Below are 24,071 nucleotides of genomic sequence, written 5' to 3' on the forward strand. Positions count from 1 at the left end.
GAAATGTCACATCTTAACAGTGATGGACCCATGGATCTCATCTGCATAGACTTTCTGTCCCTCGAGCCAGATTCCAAGAACGTCAGCAATGTGTTGATAGTTACAGATCATTACACCCGCTATGCACAAGCCTTTCCCACCAAAGACCAGACGTCAGCTACTGTAGCCAAAGTGCTGTGGGAAAAGTACTTCATCCACTATGGTTTGCCTAAAAGAGTACACTCGGATCAGGGAAGAGACTTTGAGAGTCGTCTCATTCATGAACTTCTTGGCATGCTTGGAGTGAGAAAATCCAGAACCACCCCATACCACCCCCAGGGCGATGCACAGCCTGAACGATTCAATAGGACTTTGCTCAACATGCTTGGCACTCTGGACCCTGTAGAGAAGAGAAAATGGAGCCAGCACATCAGTTACCTCGTCCATGCATACAACTGTTCAAAGAACGACTCTACTGGCTATAGTCCGTACTTTTTGATGTTTGGACGTGAAGCTCGGCTGCCCGTTGATGTATGCTTTGGTGTGTCCAGTGACAGCTCTTCCGCAAAGTCATACCCGAGGTATGTTGCCAACATGAAGCGAGACCTTCAAGCTGCTTACCAGTTAGCTGAAAGCATGGCTGGGAAAAGGAACGAGGGAAACAAGCAGCGGTATGATCAGAGGGTCCGATACTGTCCACTTGCTCCTGGTGATACGGTTCTGATACAGAACGTTGGCCTTCAAGGAAAGCATAAGATTGCAGATCGCTGGAGTTCAATCCCTTACATTGTACACAGTCAGATGCCTGGTCTACCTGTGTTCAAGTTGAGGCCAGAGAATGGAGTTGGTCCTGAAAAGATTTTGCATCGGAACCTGCTGTTGCCGCTTGGACAGGAAGTCAGACTGAGACCAGAGGGTACCCCCGAGGTTTCTAAACACAGAAGGAGATCCAGCAGGAGGCTGAAAGAGAAGAGAGCGCCAGTTCCTGAGGCTGTGGAGGAGGCCATTGTAGACAGTGAGGACAAGATGTCTGACTCTGACTCAGAGGATGACAAAGTGGGTGCGTACACCTATCAGCAATCACCTCCAGTGTGGATGCAAATTGAAGACTCAGGTGTTCATGCAGAGCCTTTTGGTCTAGACCTTGACCCAGATTGGTCTGCAGCGTTCCATGACCTCGATACTTTACCTGGCGACCCCTGCCGAAACTCGCAGTCTGAGAACACTCTTCTGGAACATGAAAGTTTGGATGACATCCGGCCAGAGACAGAGATGGAAGCCCTAGAGGATGAGGAACAGGAGCATGAGACACAACGGCGACCATACACCACAGAGGTGACACCACAGTCAGATGGAATGACACGTCCACAGAGAGCGAGAAAGGCCCCTGAAAGACTGACCTATGATTCGCCAGGGCAGCCAACCTCACACTCTTCCACACCATTACAGGGTAGTTCAGTAGAAATGACCTTAAGGCCCACAGTAAGGTATATTAGTACACTATTTAAATGGGTGGGTGGAGGAAAAAGTGTCTAGGGAAAAGTTTGGTCATTTACCGGATATATAATTGTAGGTTCTTTCTCTTTTTGCATTCGTCATGAGGACATGCCGGTTTTAGTGGGGGGAGAGTGTAGCACCCCTGTATGGTTTTACTTGTAGTGTTACAGTTAATACAGTGTTAAGAATATATACATTAGATACATTAAGAATAGATATTTAATATGTAATACTTACCAGTGATTTACCTTTATGTGCTGTGTAATACTTAACAGTAATTTCCTTCTATGTGCTGTGTATGATACATTAACATGGTCACAAATATTTCAATGGGGACTTTTACTTTGACGGGGGATATCTTGTGTATGGGTTCACGAGCTACGGTAGAGTTCTAGAGAGAGACGTTAGAGCCTGCAGTTCTGAAGAGACGGGAATAGTATATAGTGAGAGTTATAAATGAGTTTAGATATGTAGGAAGCTTTTTGATATTAATGATTGTGTAGATATTGTATATAGGTCTTCGTTTGACTAAAAGTTACTTTGAAAGTGTCTTTGGACGTTTTCCTCGTTTAAAGAGGATAGGGTTTTATTTTACACGGGAGTTTAAGTAGCAGCTAACGTCAGCTATGGACATTCAGCTTCTCCGCTAGCAGTTAGCTGTATGCTAACGTTTCACACTGCTACTAGCTGCTACCTGGATCGCACACCATCGCGAGGGAGTGGATTTCAGTTAAGTAGACTGGATTGAAGGAGAGACGACGGGGAGGGACATCGTCCAGACCTTCATTCGTTTGGAGTTGTTGGTGAGGAGGAGGCGGCGTTTTGGGCAGGCTAATGCTAGCTTTTCCTACTGGCGCTACCTGGATTACTGTCCCTTATCAACGGCTACGTGAGTAGGAGAACCTTTCGTTTGCTACGAGCTCCAACACGCGCGCCAACGAATGGGTACCCCAGACTTTCTGTTCATGTGTTTACACCCGGGTGTTTATTTTTCTTTTTACTGTTATGTCATGTGTATGTGAGATTACAGTGACAGTTATTTGAGTGTTGGGCAAAATAAATGTCATCATTGGCATTTAATATAACCTCTGTCTGTGGGTGTTCACTTGATTGTGCTCATTTGGCTTTTGGGGCCGTATGCTAACATTTACAGGTAAAACGTTAATGGGGTGTTTTTGAGTGATGTATGGTGTCATCTACCATTCAGTTAATAAGCTAGTGATAATTATTTAATGTCTGACCTTCAGTATTCAGAGATATATTCTTTGAGGTTAACTCAAAGTGGGGGCTCACACTGTTTATAAAAGATCAAGGGAGGTGTAATAATACAGCATTTTATAATAGCCATTTCCATAGGCTATCCCAGGCCTTTTAGACACCCTAGGTGAGAAGGCCCTTAGACATATCCTGCCTGGTGCATCCCATGTAAGTGCCTCCCTGTGTATGTGTGTATTGCTTAGGCCTGTCAGTAGGTTGCCATACATTTGACTTAAATAGTCTGCTTAGTGGGAGTGTTACATAACATAATTATCTAAAACCCATTTAACACTGGATTTCCTCTTTAACTGCAAACTGTGTTCATTTATACACAATTAGAATAAAAACAGGATTGACATTTTTAACTTAATTTTATATGGCTTGATCCTGCTACAAAGCACAAGCACGGCAGAGATCAAAATAAATATTCTCTGTTCACAAACAAATGTACCACACCCACGTCTCTACAAAGACTCCCTCTCCTCAGTTAAATCACAAATCATGCAGGTCTAATAAGCGCTGGTGATGGGAATACTTGAGCCCGGTTCTCAGTGCTCAAAAACACACTATGACCCCGACCTTACTTCCTCCACAGTTTTACTCCTCAGATCACTGCAATTCCCATTCCCAACATCTACATGTCAGCTTTACCCCCTGCCTACTTCCTTAGTCACTGCCTGTCTCCCCACCTTGTTATCCCTGATAACTGCCATCATTCACTCCTCCCTCACCTCTGGTTCTGTCCCATCCACTCTTAAATCTGCTGTTGTTACATACTGTATATACCCAAGAAACCTAGTTCAGATCCCAATGAATTCAACAACCTACGACCGATCTCTAACCTAACATTTCTCTCCAAGATTCTGGAAAAAGCAGTGGCTTCATAGGCACACACACAAAGTGATTATAATAACCTTTACGAACAATTCCAGTCTGGATTCCATCCATGTCATAGCACAGAAACAGCCCTCCTCAACATCACAAATGACCTCCTGATGGCAGCTGACTGCAGACTATTATCCATCCTCATCCTCCCCGATCTGAGTATGGCCTTCAACACCATCTCCAACACCACCCTCCTTGACAGATTAGCATAGCATCTCCGACACACCCCTGGACTGGTTTAAATCTTATCTCTCTTCCATAAATTCAACATCCAGTTACACTGTTATGCGGACGACACCCAGCTATACCTTTCTTCCAAACCCACCTCCACCTTTTCACCCTCCTCCCTCTGTGACTGTTTACAAGAAATCAAAACCTGGTTCTCTTCCAATTTCCTGAAATTCAACAGTGATAAAACCGAGGTTCTCTTCAGTGGTTACAAATCCTCTCTCACTCTTTCACCATCCCCATCAATAACTCCTCTATTTGCCCCTCCCTACAGGTTGAGCCAGGGTGTCGTCCTTGACAGTACTCTCTCATTCCAAATCTACATCAACAACATTACTCAGTCAGTCTATTACCACCTCGGCAACATCAACCATCTCTGTCCATCCCTTACTCCCAGCCCCACTGCCATCCTGGTCCACACCCTGGTCACATCCTGTCTGGACTATTGCAACTCCCTTCTCTTTGCTCTTCCCCACAAGTTCATCCAATTTGTTCAGAATTCTACCACCCGCATCATCGCAAGAATCCCATTCCCATCCATCAATCACATCACACCTGTTCTGCACCAGCTTCACTGGCTTCTGGTCAAATTCTGCCTGGACATCAAAATTCTGCTCCACACCTTCAAGGCCACTCATAACCTCTCTCCCCCATACCTCTCTGACCTCCTTCACATCAACACCCCTTCCCGCTCTGCCCTCTGGAACTGTCTCTGGAATTCCTTCCCCCCCAGCATCAGGAACATTGATTCAAACCCACCTTTTTAAACAGGCCTACTCCTATGCTCTCTATGCCCCCCCCCCCCCCCCCCCCCACCCTCGCCTCTCTCATTACTTAGTATTGCAGATTTGTTTTTAGTGATTTAGTATTTTTATTTAACTTTTTTTGTTGTCGCTTTTGTTGTTGTAAGGTGTCATCGAGTGCCACGAAAAGGCGCCCCAAATCAAATGTATTATTATTATTATTATTAGACATCTAATTGTCGACACATACGATATTTGAGAGTTGGTTTAGCAATAAGCAAAAAAAGTAGTAGTCATAGTAGTTATACAATATACTGTGATCACATCAACCACTGTGCTTATACATCCCTTGACAGCATCCACCTGGAATGTAACCATAACAGTGAGTTGTGCTGTAGAGAAGAGCTATGTGAATAAGTGTGCAAATGTGTGTGTGTGTGTGTGTGTGTGTGTGTGTGTGTGTGTGTGTGTGTGTGTGTGTGTGTGTGTGTGTGTGTGTTTCCTCTTCTGAAGGATTCCTTCAGATCCCTGAACATGGTGGCCCAGAGGGGCCCAACAGCCCACAGAGACACTGTCTGTCCTGTCTGGAACCAGCCCAATGTCACACTGACCAGCATAAGCACACAAACACACACTAGCATAAGCACACACACACACACACACACACACACACACACACACACACACACACACACACACACACACACACACACACATGTGCACATACACAGAACTCTAGAAGTGAAGACATGGTTATAACCCTAACCCCATCTATCTCCTCGCCTCCTCAGCACAGACCCTCTCACAGAATATTTTCAGCAAATCTGACAATCCACATCACCCCAACCCCCCCCCCCCCCCCCTCCCCAAACACACACACACACACACAGATACATACACACACACTGCAAGCGCAGCTGTGCTTTGTGCTCAGAGTTGTCCAATTGGTGCCTATGGCCATGGAGCTGGTGCCAGGTGTAGTCATCAGCCCCACACAAGCTCATGAAAGCACTACGCCATGAGGGGGAGCCTGTTCTCCACATGCACAGCTCCAAGCACACATATACATGTACTGTATACAAACACCCTTCTCAAGGTCAACTCGGTGGTGCGCACAAACACACACACACACACACACACACACACACACACACACACACACACACACACACACACACACACACACACACCCCTCTGTGCTGAATGCATTTCACTCTATGGCTGATAGCTCCACATACGCAGGACAGAATTTGATGGGGCACACATCAGCACAGCATGGACTGGTGAGATAAAGAGATGAAAGCATGTAAATACAGCATGCAACGCACACAAGCGGAAAGCAGGCCAAAGCCTTTCAGCAGCGCACATGTTTCTCACACACAGCATGTCTGTGCCAGCATGCCAAAGCTGAGAGTGCGTGGCAAGAAACTCACCGCTTCACTCTCACTCCCTGGACTGTGAACCTGTAAAGAGCACAACATTGGCACAATCAAATGTCACCCACAATCCATCACACATCTATACATGGATGAGGGACCTGTCCATGGTACTGAAATTCTGTTCACCCTCAACAGGAGTATTGTTCCATAAGCATACAGTACAGTAGACTTCTGTCATTTAGTAATACTCAGCATTTAGTAATGAACCTGGCTTTCATAACTGCAGGATGAGTCACACTCGCCCCGTGCCCCCAAAATAAACAAAAAACTCTTCTAAAAGACACCAGTGAGTCATTAGCCAGCATATCAAATCAAACATGTGGCAGGCACACACACTCAGACCTTTACACCACATTTGATATCCACCCACAGATACAAATGCTAACATATCCCTTCAACTCCATCTCTCCGAAAAATCACCTATTCAAATTTTCTAATTTTATGGACACACATGAGCACATGGATACCATTGGGGGCAGCCGTGGTGTACTGGTTAGGGCTTCGGGCTTGTAACCGAGGGTTGCTGGTTCGATCCCCACCAGTCCACCACGGCTGAAGTGCCCTTGAGCAAGGCACCTGACCCCTCACTGCTCACTGCAGTGCCGCTGGTTGGGCAGGCAGCTCACTGCTCTGGGTTGTGTGATTCACCTCACTGTGTGTTCACTGTGTGCTGTGTGTTCACTAATTCGGTTAAATTGGGTTAAATGCAGAGAACTGAATTTCCCTCACGGGATCAAAAAAGTATATATTCTATTCATTAAACTCCTTGAATTCCCCCCCCTCTCTCTCTCACACACAGCTAAGCGGCAAGAGGAACACACACAACACCACTGCTGCACAGTGGCTGAGTTACGATGGTGTCTAACTGGCCAAGGCCAAAGTGACAGAATAATGACACTGAGACAAGCTACAGCAGGAGGAGGAGTCTCAGCCCATCACTGTTTTCCAATGACTCTCCAGCACCACCATCAGCACCACCGGCTACCATCACAGCCATTGTCACGCCACACAACACGTAGGGCCTTAGCTGCATGGGGGAAGAAAGCAGCCTTGACTGCACATCAATGGGGACCTGTTTATAACTCATGCATTAATGTTGTTGGATTTAATTTGCACAGAGTGCGTTAGGTAGATAAGACTGGACAAACTGTTGCATGCACAGGGGCATGTGGAACACCATTAAATTAACTGATTGATTCAATGGGAAGCTATCATGTCCTGGTGTCTGTAACGGATGCCAGCTAGTTATCTGTGCGTGTCGAACGTTAGTAAACCTCACTCCTCCTCCTCGTGGTCCCACGGTGGTTCCACACAACGCAGGTTACACACATTCAAATTCAGAGCTGCTATAATCCATTTTATTTTATTTACAACAATATTTCCCAACGATTAACCAAGGTTTATCATTGAATTTGCCAAAATTCTTCAGCTAAGAGGTATATATTTTCTTCCTTCTTCCGAGTTATTAAATCACAATATGATTCTGATTCATGATCAAGTGATGTTTAATAAACTACGGTTCAAGGTACACTATGCAAGACTTTCACCTTTATGAAGCCAATTTGATGGTAAACAGACTTGTAATAGGCGAATAGTTCACCTAGCATAGCTATACAGCATAGACATAGCGAGTCGCCCCGGAAAATCTTACGAGAATCATGAAACATTACCTTGTCAGTAGATAAAGCGCTTTGGAGATATTTTTTTTGCAGAAGTTGTTAATCCTTCACCTTCACAACAAAAGCATTGACATTGTGTACAGGGGGGATACGTCACGATAAGTTTGCTATTTACAACAGCAGAGTAAAATAAAAAATATATTGTGACTCTAGAAGGAGCTCTACAGTTGCCAAAAATACCTAAATACCTAAACCTGCATAGTGTACACTCATTTTTTATGCAGCCAGGGTGCAGCCAGGGCTCATGGCATAGCAAGAAGTGCAAACATCCCCTCCAACATGTATGAGGAGTATCCTAATGGCACATTTACACTGGCCGTTCCCAACCTGTCGAGCGACAATGTTAAGTCAAAATGATGTCAATCCTCTGTCGCACAACAAATTTCAGCCTCACGCAGGCATGTCATGCACTGATGAAATTGTTCAAAGCAGGAGAAGCTTGAGGCCAAGATCAGAAAGCAGGTGTCCCTCTACAGGCATCAACCACATTCTCTATTCGCAGAGTCTGGCCTAGATCCATTGGCAAACTAACCCACTCTATAGCTCTTTCTTCCCCCATAGCTCACCTGTGAGGTAAACCATTACCATTCATCAGCCATCCCTGTGCCTGGCCCTCATCACAACTGAAGTCCCATCCCTATGACTGCCCTACCATCGCCTGTTGTTGTCTCCTTGCCGGGATTCCTGGCCCATACATCCTAGCAAAGATCCTTAAATATTGACAAGATAGAGCAACGTAATGCATCTCTATGGAAGCAAAATTCTAACAGTTCCGGTCTGCTTAAAGGGGCGTGTTGCAAAGACGTCATAGTGGGATATCGATCTCTGTCAGATTGGCAAGCAGTTCAGTTCGAATGTTAGCAGGTCTGCTTAAAGGGGGATTTAGCCCCCCTCCCCCTTGTAAAGACAGAACGTGGAAATGATCGAACGTTTGCGCCTCTCGCTCCGCTTTAACCCTCTCTGATCCTAGCGACTCAATGCTTTCCTTAAGACAATTCATAATCCTAATTAAATGGACAATTCATTCCCTACACTGGACTATTTGAACTTTCTGACACTAAAAATGACCTTACTGTACTGTAGCTGACCCTAGGCAGATGGGTTGGGCCCTTGAGTCATGGATCTGTCTGAGGTTTCTTCCTATATGTATCCCAAATTCTAGGGAGTTTTTCCTCACCCCTGTTACTCATGGGCTCTGTCTGAATGTTAAACACTCTGTAGAGCGTCTGTAAGAGAAATTCAATTGAAATTGAATTGCAGACGCGTATTTCCTGGTTGGTGGACACTTGTCTGAAGTTTGAAATCATTGGAATCAAGGATAACAATAGGCTTGCAATTTAAATGTAATCACTCTTAGGAACACCCTCGGTTCGCTGGTTGGACGGAGGTGATCCGGCAGGATCTTGCGAAATATAGAAGTTTGCACTCAGCTCAGTATTATCCTCACTCCAAAGTGAAACTGAAAGTGCAAGAGTAATGATATTACTGCGCCGAGTAAAAGTACTACTCCCAAGTGTTACTCCGTCACACAATATAGTTATCCTTCTTACCCACTTAGAAATACACCACGTTTTATGTTGTCTCACCATACTGTCGACTATTTGTGGAACTGTTTTTTAGGGAAAACATGGAGGTGTTTGGTCTTCATCTCTGTTTGGATCCTAATGAATGAACTGGGCTAGCTAAGTGTAGGGTTGGGTATCGAGAATCGAGAATCAATTAGCGTTGTGGGTTAGGCTGCTGATCACTTAAGTCCGAACGAGGGCACCGCCGTGGAGCACCGGCTGGATTGGCATTTTGTCGGGACAGTACGATTCCAGCGGTATTGGTGAGTAAATTAGCCTTGTTCTTGGACTTAGTGGGAAGATAGGTTATAATAGTAGGGGGGTAAATGTTCAGGGGGAAACTCCATTGTTGTCCTGTCGACGTGAGCTGCTTTCCGCGTTGCCCGGTTTAGTTAGTATGGTTGGAATATAATATTTGATTGTTAATAACCCGAAAGACGTTAGATACATGTCTGGTTTTCGTGTGTTTAGCCAGTTATATTGTTAGTGGGTTGATTGGTATTTTGTCTTTAAAGCGGTAACAATATGGGTACACTAGAGGCGTTTTTGCTACTCCTTCGGTGGCCTTGCTTGCGGGTTTGAGTGTAAAACAATTGCATAGTGTGGCCAAGCACTATGTAGTTAATTTGACATTGCCGAAGGGAACTAAGAAGCGTCAGTTAGTTGAGTTCATTCATGCATGCTTGGTTGAGGCCGACGTGTTATCCGACGAGAAGTTGCCAGAGAGCGGTTCTCAGGGAGCGTCGGGTTCCGATAGTGAGTCCGTTCCTGATGGTGAGCCCACTCCGAAGGTAGGCCCACAGACAAAGTCTGAGTTGACTTTTGAGCAGCAAGTTGAGTTATTAAAATTGCAACACGAACTGCAAATGAAACAAAAGAAACTGGATGATGAATTCGCTCAAATTAGGCTAGATAAAGAACTTGACCGAAAGGTTAGAAGCGGCACAGAAAGACAAAGAATTCTGACACTTTTCACTTCTCTTGGAAATATTAACTAGTGGTTGGGCTCTTTCTGTGGCCTTATAATTTATAGGCACATTAAGAGGTCTGAGTGTTCTGGTGGAGGCTTTGTTCGAAGATCCTTGATGACCGTTAAGGGGGTGTCGATCTTTTCTCTCTGGTCTCCTCTCTTTCCTTTCTCCTGTCTCCTCTCTTTCCATTCTTAAAGTGCTATCCAGGGCCCAGGATCTGCTGGGTGGGAAGGAGGAGGTGGTGGTGGGGGGTGCGGATTAGAGATGCTGAGTTTGGTCACTTCCTGAGGTTGTTTTGAGTGTGGGTGAAGGGTGGCTTAGTCTAACATTGGTCTTTTGGGGTAACTGGTTTAAAATTGTAATGGGTCTAGTCATTTTGTATTTTTGGGTGTTTGTTTATTTTCTTAATATTGATCATGGGAAATTGTCTAAATGGTTAGAATATGGTTTACAGAGTCCCATGTGGGTCTCTGTCTTGTGGGGGGAGTGATGTCACGCCCGGCTTTGCCATGCTGGGTGTGCTCACTCCACCTTATGACAGTGTAAGTTTGGGCAGTCTCTCTCCCCCAGGTCTGAAGGGGGAGCTGTCTGTTTGTTGGTCTACCTGTGCTAGACAACAGCTGATTGGCGGGACTGTTCAAAAACACCTCTGACCTGCTGGTCTCTCTCTGCTTTGCTCTGCGCTGCATTGCTCTGCTTTGCTTGGCTCTGGTGGTGGTGGCAGCACCATTATACTCCTTTTGCCTTTTGCTGAACACATAGTCTACACTTCACTGATCTGCACAGCACATTTGATTAACCTTTTGTTGCTTCTCATTTACTGACTTGACATTCGTCTTGATTTAGATCATGCTTTAATCGTATAATTTCATGCTTTAATAAATTATTTGATTTAACTGTTCAAACGGTGTGGTCTCCCTTCATGTCATGGCTACTCTGAGCTAGGTAGTCGTGACAATGGGAACCGGGACTAGCTTTCCAATTCTCCCGGAATCGTTCAAAAGTTTAAATTTCAATTCCTAGTATCGATTCCCAGTCCGCAAACCGGAAGAAGAAGCCGCTAAACACCAACGAAGGTGTTTGCATAACCGAGCTGAGGCAACAAGACGACAGTTTATAGATTTGATATTTATATTGTAGTTGAAAACAGCCCTGTGAGAAATTTATAGTAAAGTTCATAAAAAGTAAAAAGTTAATAGAATGAAAATTGATGGAGAAGATCAGACCGTTGGTTAGCTAGCTCATTTAAAATATCCAAACTTTTTTGACCCAGCCTCTTACAAGAATCGGAATCGAGAATCGTTAGGAACCGGAATCGAAACAAGGAATCGAAATCGGAATCGGAATCGTTCAAATTCAAACGATACCCAACCCTAGCTAAGTGCTATCAAAGTAACACCGCGCTCCAGAGCCTTTGAGTGCACGCATTGAAACGTGAGAGGTATGTAATCAACTCGTCTTAGTTAAGGGAATAATGTAGTTTAATATGAAAAACGGTGGAGTGTTCCTTTAAGTCAATATGGACAGAAGCAAGTTGCTACTGCCATTAAGGGCAATCCTGTCCGAGAACGATACATTAGGCTCGATCACGATGAGCTGCGGCTGACTTAGGCTGGCTTCATACGTCAACGTGAGCTTGAGAGTCTAGCGGGTGTGGCGAATATCACACACAGCTGACCCCGGACAGTCCAGCTGAGCTGCCGTGAGCCTGAATTCACTCGCGGGAGACCTCGCTGGAGACCTCGTGGGAGATATCGCGGGATTTTGGATTAAATATAGTATAACTTTCATTTTTACTCATTAAAATGAGCATGATGACTGACGAAATAAATTTATATGATGTGTTTAAATAAACCACTGTTGTCATACAGTTAACAGGCCTGCATTGTAGCACATTAATTAAATATCAAGTGATTTTCGTGTGTATATATTTAACCAACAGCATAAAATAGCAGAATATCCACACGTTTTCAGTAGGCTAGCCTACCGCTGTTCCAGAAATCACAAATAAGAAGGTATCCCTTCAATTTCTGTTCATTTTAGCACATTCTAACGTAAGGAGCAAAGAATCTAAAACAGAGCAAGATGGATCACAGGGAGAAGCTCCAGCGTCATCCCAGACGTTGGCTACAGTGCTGTTCGTAATATATGGACTGATCCATCTTGGTCCGCTCTAGAGTCTTTTGTAAGGAGGCAGAACGAGACACCTGTCATACTCGTCATGGGGAGATTCCTTCCAAACGGCCCTATCACGACTTTGAACTGACGTCATTGGGGTGGGTTTCAGCCTGTGCAGTCGCTGAAAAGGTGGTAACTCCCACCGCGTCTGCAAGAAGTCGGACATGATTTCTAACCAGTTTGCATTTCGTCTGTCCCAGTATGCACGGTGTTTAACCCAGCATGCATCACATCAAGTCAGATCTGCACAGATTTTCGAGAAGTCAAACGCACCTACTGCTTCTTCTATGGTGTAAAGACCATCACGCGCGAGTATAAATGGTTACGGTGTTTCCTGTGACGTCACGTCACATTGTCACACGACAGGTCAGGAATGGTGTGCACAAAGAAAAGTCCACAAAGACATGGGTGACAGAGTTTGGAGTGGAAGAACAGCACAGAGTCCTGACCACAACCCAATAGAATCCTGACCACAACCCAATTGCCCAAAAAGGTCACGATATTTGTATACATCCGGGGGCCGCTGAAACAGTTCTGAAGAGTGCTAGCAGTCACCTCATAGGTTCTATAATCTTTTAGTTATTTACTTCTCCTATGAACTTTGACCGTGTCTTTTTAACTAGTCCTACTGTCAGCTGGTGTGGCGTTTCTGATTTCTTCATAGATCTGTAGCAGCAGGCCCTCACTGTTATCGCGCCAGCCCAATTTTTGCCTGATACTGCCACCAGAAATACAAACACGTTAACATAATTGCCATTTTAGTTACATGGTTAAACTGAACCAGGACAGTTTGGTTCGTAGCAAACATAAACAGAAGTAACATCACTAATGTTACACTGCTATCTCAAGGTAAGCTAGGATGCCTCATTGACTAACCTTCATAGTCACAGAGGTAGGAAGACACATAGAATTTGAAACCTTTTTCAAGTTTACTCTGTGGCGTTGTAGTTGTTGCTCTGACGATACAACGCATATCATTGACAGTACACTTTGCTAACTCCAAAAGGCATCTTGTGAACTTCAAACACTCAGCCATGACACCGGCTCCCATATCAACCGGAAATGCCATGATATCTTGACCCCAAATGCGGAAATAGTGTGTGCACTGTGCACAGAGCGTATAGAACACCTTTGGGATGAATGAGAATGGACACTGCGCCAATCTCCTCGTCCAACATCAGTGTGTGACATTACAAATGTGCTTCTGGAAGAATGGTTAAAAATTGCCATAAACACAAACACACTCCTAAACCTTGTGGAATACCTTCCCAAAAGAGTAGAAGCTGTTATAGCTGCAAAGAGTGGACCGACGTCATATTAAGCCCTATGGATTAAGAATGGGATGTCACTTAAGTTCATATGCGAGTCAAGGCAGGTGACCCAATACTTGCAATATATGCCAATAAAGTGTACATGTATCTTTGTAGTTTTGGTTCCATATATATATAAAAAGATTTTCATAAAACTATGACTGGACTACCTTCACATTTGCTTTTTATAGATATTGGGACAAAGGAACACTAAAAATGAAGGGGAAAATGCAATATTTTGGAAACCAATGAAGCTAGAGATATCAGACTGTTACCAAAAGATGCACAATAGCCACATTTATATTCAACTTTCATTGACACTTTTGGAGGTTATTTACGAAAAACTGATTTTTCCTTGGTTTGGCTTGGTGGACCCCTAGATACTATTCAATCCAGCTAATATTCTGCACCTTTTGTTTTCATTAGTATTGTCACATTTTAAAATTGGGTACAAGTTGAATTTCCAAAGGGCCAAGTGTATACTGTCCACTTAACACTACAGGCCTCCACAGAGTCCTTCAACCATTTCAATATCAGTCTAGGCTGTGAATGGGTAAAATAATCAACAGCTTAATCCTGGAATATCCAACCAATACTCAACTGGCAAGGTAGTCGATATGATCTCCGTGCTCAGCATGAAGCAGGCAACCAGGGGGGGATTCCAAGCGCATGGTTAAGTGACAAACCTAAAGTAACACAGAGTAAGTGGTAATAATAGAAGACATGAGGCCTTCATTCTCCTCACAGAAATAATGCCATAGGGCTTTTGTTGTAGGAGGTTTACCACTTTAACGTTAACTTACCCAAGTTTAGTACTTAACCACATACTTGGAATACCCCCAGGACTTCAGGAGGGTTTAGGAACAGATCCACTCATGTCTGAAGTAGCCTGGTTTCCAGATTCACTACTCAATTTCACTTTCTGAAAAGATTCTGTCCTTTCAGAGACAAGGCAAGGCTTCTTCCTAGCGTTCAGAAAACACAGAATGGAACAAACTAGCAAGTGTGAAGGAAGTTGCAGGTGTGCATTATTGAGAACCATGCCTCTAGTCCACTACTTTTTGAAAAATAATGAATGCACCACTGTCATGCTTCCACCTCAATACATTTGATTATATGTATTTGACATGTTTGCTAGAATAAACTACAGACCAGTAACCAGTAAGTAAAACCTTGTAGATAAAAGCGTATTTATTGGCACCACAATCATTCACACAAGGAAACTGATTTAAATATCCCTGCTAAATGCCTTCTTCACACGATTGCGGTGTCAAAGTTCAAAGAGTTCAAAATGACCTGAGCTCTTACTTCACTTTACACAGTGACAATACATTTGAAATGAAACAGTCAATGTTTACATTTAAATACATAGTGAACTGCCTTGTTTAGCCGTTTTTTTAAATCCTCCATAAATGTGTGTACAGGATTATGGGTGTTCCAAGCACGGGATTCACAAAGACATAATTTGAAAATTCTGTAAAATTAAGAATTTTGTACTTTAGAATTTGATAGATGCTTGACATTGGAGCGGTACTTTAATGACGTAACTTCCTTGAAAGAGTAGCCTTGAAGGGTCCTTCCTTGAATTTCAGAAGTGGTCTATGTAGGCCTACCTTTGCTGTACATAAACTTACATATTCTTCTGATTGCAATATTTTTTTATATTTGCAGACATTGCTACTACCGTTTACTACAACCACTTTTTACAACCACAACACGATTTCAAAACTGTAGAGTCAACCTTTCTCATCGCTGATTGACTCTTCACCCTTTGTGTCAGTGTACTGTTGTGTTCCTCACTGAAAGGAGATTCTGGGTGGGCAAGGCCAGGCTAGGCTGAAAGTGTTCACAAATGAGAAGACAACCTTCAGCTCAGGAAGTGGTTAAAGCTGACATGACAATGACAGGAGTCTGGAGCTCTGGACTGGAGATGATACAGTAAATCACTACCTGTGGGCAATGATTAGACAAACAGAAAAGTTGATTGATAGACATACCTGTATGCACGATACAATACGATGTTGATGGCATACAACAGATGGTGTATAAAATGCTGTATCTTATGTGAAATACTCTGTCGGTAGTCCTTTACTGACAGAAACTCAGTCAGCCCCCAAAATGACAAAAAAACAAAAGTATTTTTAGTCTTAAGAATACAAGGCATGATGTTGAAAAGTGTCAGCACTGATTTTGAGTCTGTTTGCAGGCTCAAACCCCAGCATACTTTACACACACATCTGTTTAGGGTTTACAGTCATATCCACTTGCTAAAAATAAAGTTATTCACTTAGATAATGCAAAAAGACAGAGGGTGGATGACAAAGACAGATTGAGACAGAGAGAGAGAAAGTGTGTGTGTGTGTGTGTGTGTGTGTGTGTGTGTGTGAGAGAGAGAGAGAGTGTGTGAGAGTGTGTGAGTGAGTGAGTGTGTGAGAGAGAAAAAGAGAGAGAGATGAAAGGGAAAAACAACAACACATGACAAAACATGACCACTTTCGCAGGGTTTGTGCTTCTATGAGTATTTTACAAAGCACCTTTAAAAGTGACTTATCATAAAGTACCTGTACCCATCGCAATGATGTTGAAATGATGCTGACACACAAAATAAGACTGTCTGTATACGGCAAGGTCAATATCAGAGTGTAACACTGCTCCTCACAAAGATACCCAATCACCTTTTCAGAGACTGCATTAGCATGAGGGTGTGAACAAAGATGTGTGTGCATGGGGGGGGGGGGGGGGGGGGGGGGTGCACAATATTAATTTCCGCTCCCCCTTCCAAACTGTAGTGGTGCAGGCGAGCCAACACTGGGACAAAATGGCTGCTCTCTCCCTGGAGGTCCTCATCAACAAATTGCACACTTAACGGATGCCTACAGTCTGCCTATACAATATGAGACCTACTGTTTTTTTTTTTTAAAATCTCTGACCTCTCTCAATATGGTAACTTTTTAGCAATGGTTGTAAGGGAGTGATGAAAGTTCTTGTAAGTACATAGTTTTTACTGTAAAAGCTTTCAGGGATGAAAAGGTATTGTCATTTACAAGTAACAGCATTGTCTGCTATTATGAGATAATCTGGTTATAATGCATAATATCCATGACCTCTGATCTGCCCACAGGAGATGGTAAAAGAAGCAGTGATAGTGAATAACTGAAAAGGAGAGTGAACCACCTGTTTCCCTCGCCAGCACTCAAAGGAGAGAGGAAGTTGGATTTTAAGAAATGAAGGCAGGACCAACATGGGTGCAACCCACTCTCATCAAAGGGAATTCCTAAACATGTGGATGCAAAGATGACTTGCACGCATATTTTTGAGAGAACCGCATTTAGGTAGGCCTACTGCTTGATTGTAATCCCACTGTGTCTGAAAAGCCCTCTTTTTAAAAATAGGATACTGTAGGCTACAGTCTGTCGTGACAACAGAGCATTACACCGGGAATGAGACATAGCTGGAAGGATGCAGCATAACCAGATTTGAGGGGGAGGGGGAGGGCTGCCTGCTGAAGATTGAAACGAGGCAACTGGTGATTGACCACTCAATGTCATAAGCTATCTAATCCTTAGGGTGGCTCTAACATATAGTGTTTTCCTGTCCCTGAACAATACAGTTCGGAATGTTTCCTCCTGTTAATACAACAACGCCTTGTTATACACTAACTGTGCTGGTATAGCCTAGTGTGGGCAGTGCACAGTCGAAAAAAGACTACATATCACTGACGAACACTAGATGCCATATTTTTCAGTTGATACGGTTCATTGGAGCCAACTGAATAATGTAAGCTGCCTTTCTTTGTTCTTGACACTGGACAATAACATTAATTATAAGCCATGTAGTGTTTTCTCGTGCTTTCTCGTGCGGACGCTCGAATCCGTATGAAAATGAACACAGATACCCTTTTAATTTAGATGAATTAATAAAGGGAGGGTTAGCTGACGATCAACTGCGACGAGCATGATCTTACCGGCGGCAGAAGCGGCTCCATCTGAGCTCCTTGATCCTTTACATCCATCTCTCCTGCTTTCGCGTCTTCAGTATGTCGGCGTTGTTCCTTGCGAGTTCCCGGAGGCGTTATTGGACGGTTATCTGTATCCTAGTACTTCACATGAACCTATTTCAGTGCTATCGCATGTCGTTTACAATTAAGCTTACCCCTCGAGCTTGCCCCCGTTATTTTTTTCCGGTTGGAGAGCGCCCTTTCCTTCACTCACGCTCTCGTAGGCTACTACTCGCATGCAATCTGTGTCTCATGACGCGACTGTGCTGCACGTGAGTCCATACTGGTTCTAGGCTACGCTACACATCAAACCATGGATAGAGGGTTTTTACGGCACAGATCTGTATGCATCATCATACAGAAAGCCGGTGTATCTACGCACAAGAGCACAGCCTGATAGTGGCATTGGGTGAACAAGTCTTTGGGTTTCTTGACCCAGTCGAAAGTGTGCATCTCTCATGATTTTCATTATTCTCTCTCATCTCTGACGATTTTCTCATTCTTACCGCATTACATGCACTGACACTGACGACGGGTTACTAACGCAGGAGACCATAGGGGCTTCACGCCTTCCATTAACTTGCGTTGATGTGAATGCAATATTCAAACGCACAAAGGGCGCACTAAGATTGGAATACAAAACTACTATAGCTTCGCGTGGCGCTCATATCACAGATATCATGTCTATTGGGGAGATGTTACCCTCTCACAGTGGAGACCAATGCATGAATACCATGTGGAAAAAAAGATTACAGACTGATTTATTGTAGGCTGACTATGCCTGCACATCCCCAGAATATCTTGTTCATAGTGTAAATGGGGCTAAACATTTTAAGAGTAGCCTACAAAGAGAAAGTTTTGTCTGTTTTCTGTATCATAAAATTGATAGGAAATAATGTATACTCACACATATCACAACAACTATTTTAAATCAGATTTTATATTCGCGTTACAATGCCATCTTGGTGACAGTTAGCCTATACTTTGGCGCCATCTTGTGATGATGAAATGCAATGAGGATGAGGAAATCAGCCTTGTTTGGCCATTCTAAAACCTGTTATAAATTCAGAAATACAAGTCCCATGTTACAAATGACTATACTGTCAATATATATTTTTAAAAATAACCAAATTAACCAACAATATTTAAGCTGCACAATACACACAGGCTATTGTGTGAATTTCAAGCAAAAATATTGCTGTTTCTCATAATGTGAATGTGCTGTCATTGTTACGTTGTCTATCTCTCTGGGTATTCATGCAAGTCCAGCCTATATATTAGGCAAGAGTCCTTTTGCGTCCATTCATTACTCTATTTTGGAAGTGAAATTAAAGAAAATGGAAGAGTATGACTTTTTAAGGTCTAGTCACTTGCTAAATTATGCCGTATTTTCACCTATTATAGGCTACAAAACCAATGGATAATGTAAAATGCGAAATGCAATAAAGACAATATATATCATTCTTACAGTGTTATTTGGACAGACTTTCTGCAACGGTGAATTTGGTCGCGGTCATATATTTTCAACGAGACCAGTCTAGTTGCGCTCTGGGTTGCCCTTAGGCACTAGTCATTAGAATGCGTCTTGGGCAAATCTGATTGCAAGCAGTCGCAAGCCGTCGCAGAGCATTAAACACGTTGAGTCGCAGTCGCAAGGTTTTAGAACGTCGCAGCTCGTCTCGTCGGGACGCTTTGGTCTGAACCCTACTTAAGACGCATTGTATCCATTATGTTCTGTAGTGTGAACGCTCAATCCGTCCTTAGGCCTATGCGTCTTCGTCCATGACATGATAGACCAATAGATAAACATTCTAAATTCTAAAGTTACATTCTACAGGTAAATCCGAATGCAAGTGATCAGCTGAGACGCATATTAGAATACGGGTGTGAACGAAATGCGTCTTGGCTGATCACTTGCAATCAGATTTGCCCAAGACGCATTTAATGACTTGTGTGAACAGGCTCAAAAAGTACTGAAGCTACTTCTGTTTGCTGAGGAAACGTCGTCCAAGTTCCATCTGCGCATCACGTTGTGTGTAGGCTTACTTTCAGGTCTATATCTCAGACCTCGCCAAATAACGCGGTTAGAATGATTTTTATTAATCTTTTTTGCATTTTGCATTTCACATTATCCAATAATCAAGGCAACATTGTCTTTGTAATCCTGGGAATACTTTATGGCATTAAGTTCATCTAACTAATGACTATAGAACCTTTTTTTCCATTTCACTTCTTTAGAATAGGCCTAGCCCAGAATAACGAATGAACGCAAAAGCAGCGTATAGGCTAGGCCTATACTAAACACAGACCCAAGAGTAGGCTAAGATCAATAGTGTTTGAGCCAAAATAATTGCCAACGAAACATCCTGTGAACTTTTGTCAGCGAACTCCTGTGACTTGTAGGAGGTCTGGTAGCAGGACTGGTTGGTTTGTCTGTTCAAACTGAACATAATTAACCCCCTGTTCCTTTTTCTTCGCTTACCCAGTCAAATGATTTTCTTGACAGGACACCTTGCCAACATATCAGTATATCCTGTACACCTACGCTTTACACAATTTAACAAGTTCGGTGATAGCCTAGAAAAAAAAAAATACAAAAGGGGCTACAGAAATGGACAGCAATTCTAACTTTAGGCCTACCGATGCAGTCTGTAATTCAACGCGTCTATTTCACCACAAGAACACAACCACCTTCTGTACGAATAGCCTAACTTTAGACAGCGAGGACATATAGCGTTCTTGGATAGCCTATCAAGCAAATAACAAACCAACATACATTGAAACCAGCACCTAGGCTTCAAATATTTTGCCATTATCTGTCATATAATTAGCCCAATTAACTAGCATTCAGTAGTCGTAATTCGACATAAACTTCCGCGGCCCGTGAATATTTTATCGAATTGCCTTGATTTGTTCTGTTCAGCAGGCAAGGCTATCCTGTGGTAGAGATGACCGTTTATATTGGCTTATATCTGTGCTATTTGGCTTTCTGAATCTCATCGTGAAAGCAAAACATAAAACAGCCTACATTTGGTCTTTTCTTACATGTTTACATTGGCTGATGGCACTGAGGTTTCTCGTAATTTTAAGTCTGTGGATAAAAACATGTGTAATTTACATCCTTTTTGCATTCCTGGGTGGTGGCGGTAGAATCTGTTTCTGAAGAGGACAACCCCTCAGTCCCCAAAGATTCCCGCATAGATACTCTCCTCCGTTTGCTGTGGTCATAAATACTAGAGTCACCGGAGGTCGATTTAACCGAGGTTGAAGTTTCTATCCAATTAGATTCCGTCCTGTCCTTGGGTTTGGAATTCTCGCGCACCTGCATGGGCGACTTCTCCACGTCGCCAATCTCGTTATTGCCCAAATAACTTGACTTTTCAATTCGGTTCTCGGTGGAGGTATGTGTCCAGCATGATAGAGCAGACGAAGATTTCGCGGCGTTGGGCGGTGGACTACGCGAGGACCAACCATTAGGATCGGTGTAATAGCCAAATGCGTGACTTGAACCACTGGCATTGGCCAGTGACAATGCCTTCACTCCCGCCGTGTAGGACAAAAATGATGGCGCACCTGCGAAGTCTGTTCGTGCAGCTGTGTCGTATCCCGATGTGGGAAAGTCAAGTCGGTTACCCGAGGGTCCAACGAACCATCGCTGCGCACACGTTGTGCCATTCTCATCGACCTGTTGCTGCGGCACCAAGTTACTTAGAGAAGACGTTCTGTCAATGTCAAGAGCATGGGCAGATCCATTCATAGTGTTAAAGGAAGCCTTGGCGTAGGGACTGAACTGATCCGGGAGGAAAGGGCTGGCCATGGCATACCGAGTCCCGGGTATAATCTGAGGTCGCGAAGGATCACCTGGAGGCGGGGTTAGCCGATCAATGTCCAGGCCGGAGTATATTCTGGTAGAAAGATACATGTGGTAATATGGTCCCAAACGTCTACGATTGAATGAGCATTTAAATAATAGACATACGCTTAATAAAGTGTACACACACACACACACACACACACACACACATAGCCTAACACACACAAATAGCCTACAAAGGTCTGTTGTAAAGTGTTTTAAATTGCCTGGAACTTCCAACACCAACCGAAAATCAATACCAATTTATTTAATTATTTGATTAATATTGTAGTAGCCCAATACCATACAGTGGGTTAAATGGGCACAATAGGCCTACGACTAAAAATATAGGCTTCACTTACGTATCGTAGTTGTCACGAAATCCCTTTGCAAATGGATTGTGGTCAATTTTCAGCTGAGTGATCTGAAAAAGGGGAAATTCAATCTGTCAACTACATGATTAGCACTCTAAATTGATGTGCATATGCTGAATTTATCTAGTAATACTATCCAACAAAACAATACCACGGATATTATCTGTCTTACGTCTGTGTTTTGGTATGCTGTGACCGCGGTGAACTGTGTTTCGGGAAAGGTAAATGTTTGCGCTCTGTCTTGTTGGATTGTGTCTTCCGTGCCATCCTCGTTCAGCTCGACGACGTGTAGCCTGGGCTGGTACTTGTGTAAAGACTGTACAACCACCATCTGGAATCAAATACATTAAACAGAGGTGTGAAATTCGCTTTCATTCAAATCGAAACACGTTTTGCCTGCAATGGCAAAGCAGCCTGGAACAAGATAGGTAAAGAGAAACCAAATTATGGCACTTATGGGTAACAGTCTGCAATCAGCTTAATGTCCTATGTAAGGTACAAATAAATCCAAATGATTTTCAAACACTTTAAGATATGAACATGTTTTGATACCTGTCCCGGGCTGGAGCTGCCTTTGTTGTTTGTTAACTTAAGTTTCCCGAAAGAAATCTCCTGACGCATCCAGTGCGCACCTGTGTTCGGTGAATCCGAGTGCATGTGCACCCTATTTGCTGGTCAGATTAATAAAATAATTACATTTTAAAGTCACATAAATCATTATTTTTGTCAGCGCGCGTGTGTTGCACTTGATAATTGTCCATTCGCGGTAAAAATACACTCGAAACCAATGTGTTGAGACCCTTTTTTTAAATTTTTTTTTTAAAAAAAGTCTATCTAGAGACAACAATTTTTTTTTTTTTTTTTTGTAACACAAATGTATTGAAAATGACATATGTGTCCAGATAGGGGCAACACGTTCGTTTTAAAAGTGTAGCCTATGGAATCATGCTGGTGTTGTTTATTTTGAGCATGTCGCCCAGTCTTAAATTAGACATTACCTTTCTTGAATTTACCTGTCACGTTTGTGTCCGTTTTGCCACATGGAACCCATTTCCCTCCCTGAAAACGCCAGTGATTTGGATCCGCAAGGATGACATCCACGAACACATTGTATTTCGCCGTCGGATCAAGGCCAGTGATATTAAAGCTTAAAAATGGGAACATCCGCCTAAGAACAAAATATGTACCGTTGTTTTCAGTGTTAAAGCATAACCAAACATATTAAACGATTATCTTCACCAATAAACCAAGGGGGGAAACAGAAAGAGCGTAAGGATAATTAAAAAGATACATTAGGATTTGGTTTTGTGTGCCATATTTTCAATTAGGCCTAGACTATAGGCCTATGCTAGCCTACTACATGTTGTTAATTACTTTATATTTACAAAGTACATACCGTCCTTGTTTGGTAATGATCATCTCCGTTTGATGTCTGTGAAATTTCAGCCACAGCGCCCTGTTACACAAATAGACCTGAGCCTTGCCTGAAAGCAGACCATCTGGGGTCACCGAAAACTGGTATAACTGTCCATCTTGGTCACCATGTCCGTACTGTTGCGCATAAGAGTAACCAGCGGTTGGGTATCCTTGTCGAGGACTCAGAAGTCCGTAAGGTCCACTTGTGATGACTGGGTGATGTGATATGTAGGGGGCTGAGAACGCAGGGTGAGTTGGCCCATGATGGCCCGGGTATGGAAACATAACACCTGGAGAAGATGAGAGGGACTGCGCGTGGCAAAGCAGAGATGAGAGGTAGTTATCGGCTTTCGATCCATCTACAGGGCTATCTTCAGGGACCTCGTCTTGCGCTGTGGGCCGCTTGCTTCCTTTCTCATCCCCTGGTGAGTTCTTCACCTCAGATAAAGAGACAAGCGAATGATCCGTAAGCTCACTAGAAGAGCTCTTGAGAGGCGAGTTTCTCTCAAAGCTGTCAATAGATGACATGATGGGATGGTAATGGTCCCCACTGACCAATTCAGAATCGTTATAATTCAGGTAACCACTGCCAATTTTCATTGGTCCGTCGGACAGCATGACGGAGGGCGAGACACACACCTTCAGCGGCATCCCTCTTCGACAGCAAACAGCTTCTGACGTGCAGCTACTAGCCTACAGA

The 24,071-nt window shown here is 43.4% G+C and overlaps 2 protein-coding genes across 2 annotated transcripts in view; both read right to left on the bottom strand.

Annotated features, from left to right (window-relative positions):
- Positions 1 to 17,947, bottom strand: part of slc4a10a (solute carrier family 4 member 10a) — a 64,748-nt gene extending 46,801 nt beyond the window's left edge. The window contains exons 1-2 of the mRNA XM_062527613.1: positions 17,696 to 17,947; positions 6,023 to 6,052 (exon numbers count right to left, since the gene is read on the bottom strand). Of these exons, the coding sequence (XP_062383597.1) occupies positions 6,023 to 6,052; positions 17,696 to 17,743 (78 nt within the window). The 5' untranslated portion in view covers positions 17,744 to 17,947. The remainder of the gene's footprint in view (positions 1 to 6,022; positions 6,053 to 17,695) is intronic.
- A 2,866-nt stretch (positions 17,948 to 20,813) lies between these two features.
- Positions 20,814 to 24,022, bottom strand: tbr1a (T-box brain transcription factor 1a). Its single transcript, XM_062527600.1, has 6 exons — positions 23,352 to 24,022; positions 22,969 to 23,123; positions 22,508 to 22,626; positions 22,128 to 22,286; positions 21,944 to 22,005; positions 20,814 to 21,633 (listed from the first exon to the last, which is right to left on the bottom strand). Exons 1-6 carry the CDS (start codon positions 24,020 to 24,022, stop codon positions 20,814 to 20,816), a joined length of 1,986 nt encoding a protein of 661 aa, XP_062383584.1.
- Positions 24,023 to 24,071: the final 49 nt, after the last annotated feature.

The sequence above is a fragment of the Sardina pilchardus genome, chromosome 23 (assembly GCF_963854185.1).
Source record: "Sardina pilchardus chromosome 23, fSarPil1.1, whole genome shotgun sequence".
Classification (NCBI taxonomy): Eukaryota; Metazoa; Chordata; class Actinopteri; order Clupeiformes; family Clupeidae; genus Sardina; species Sardina pilchardus.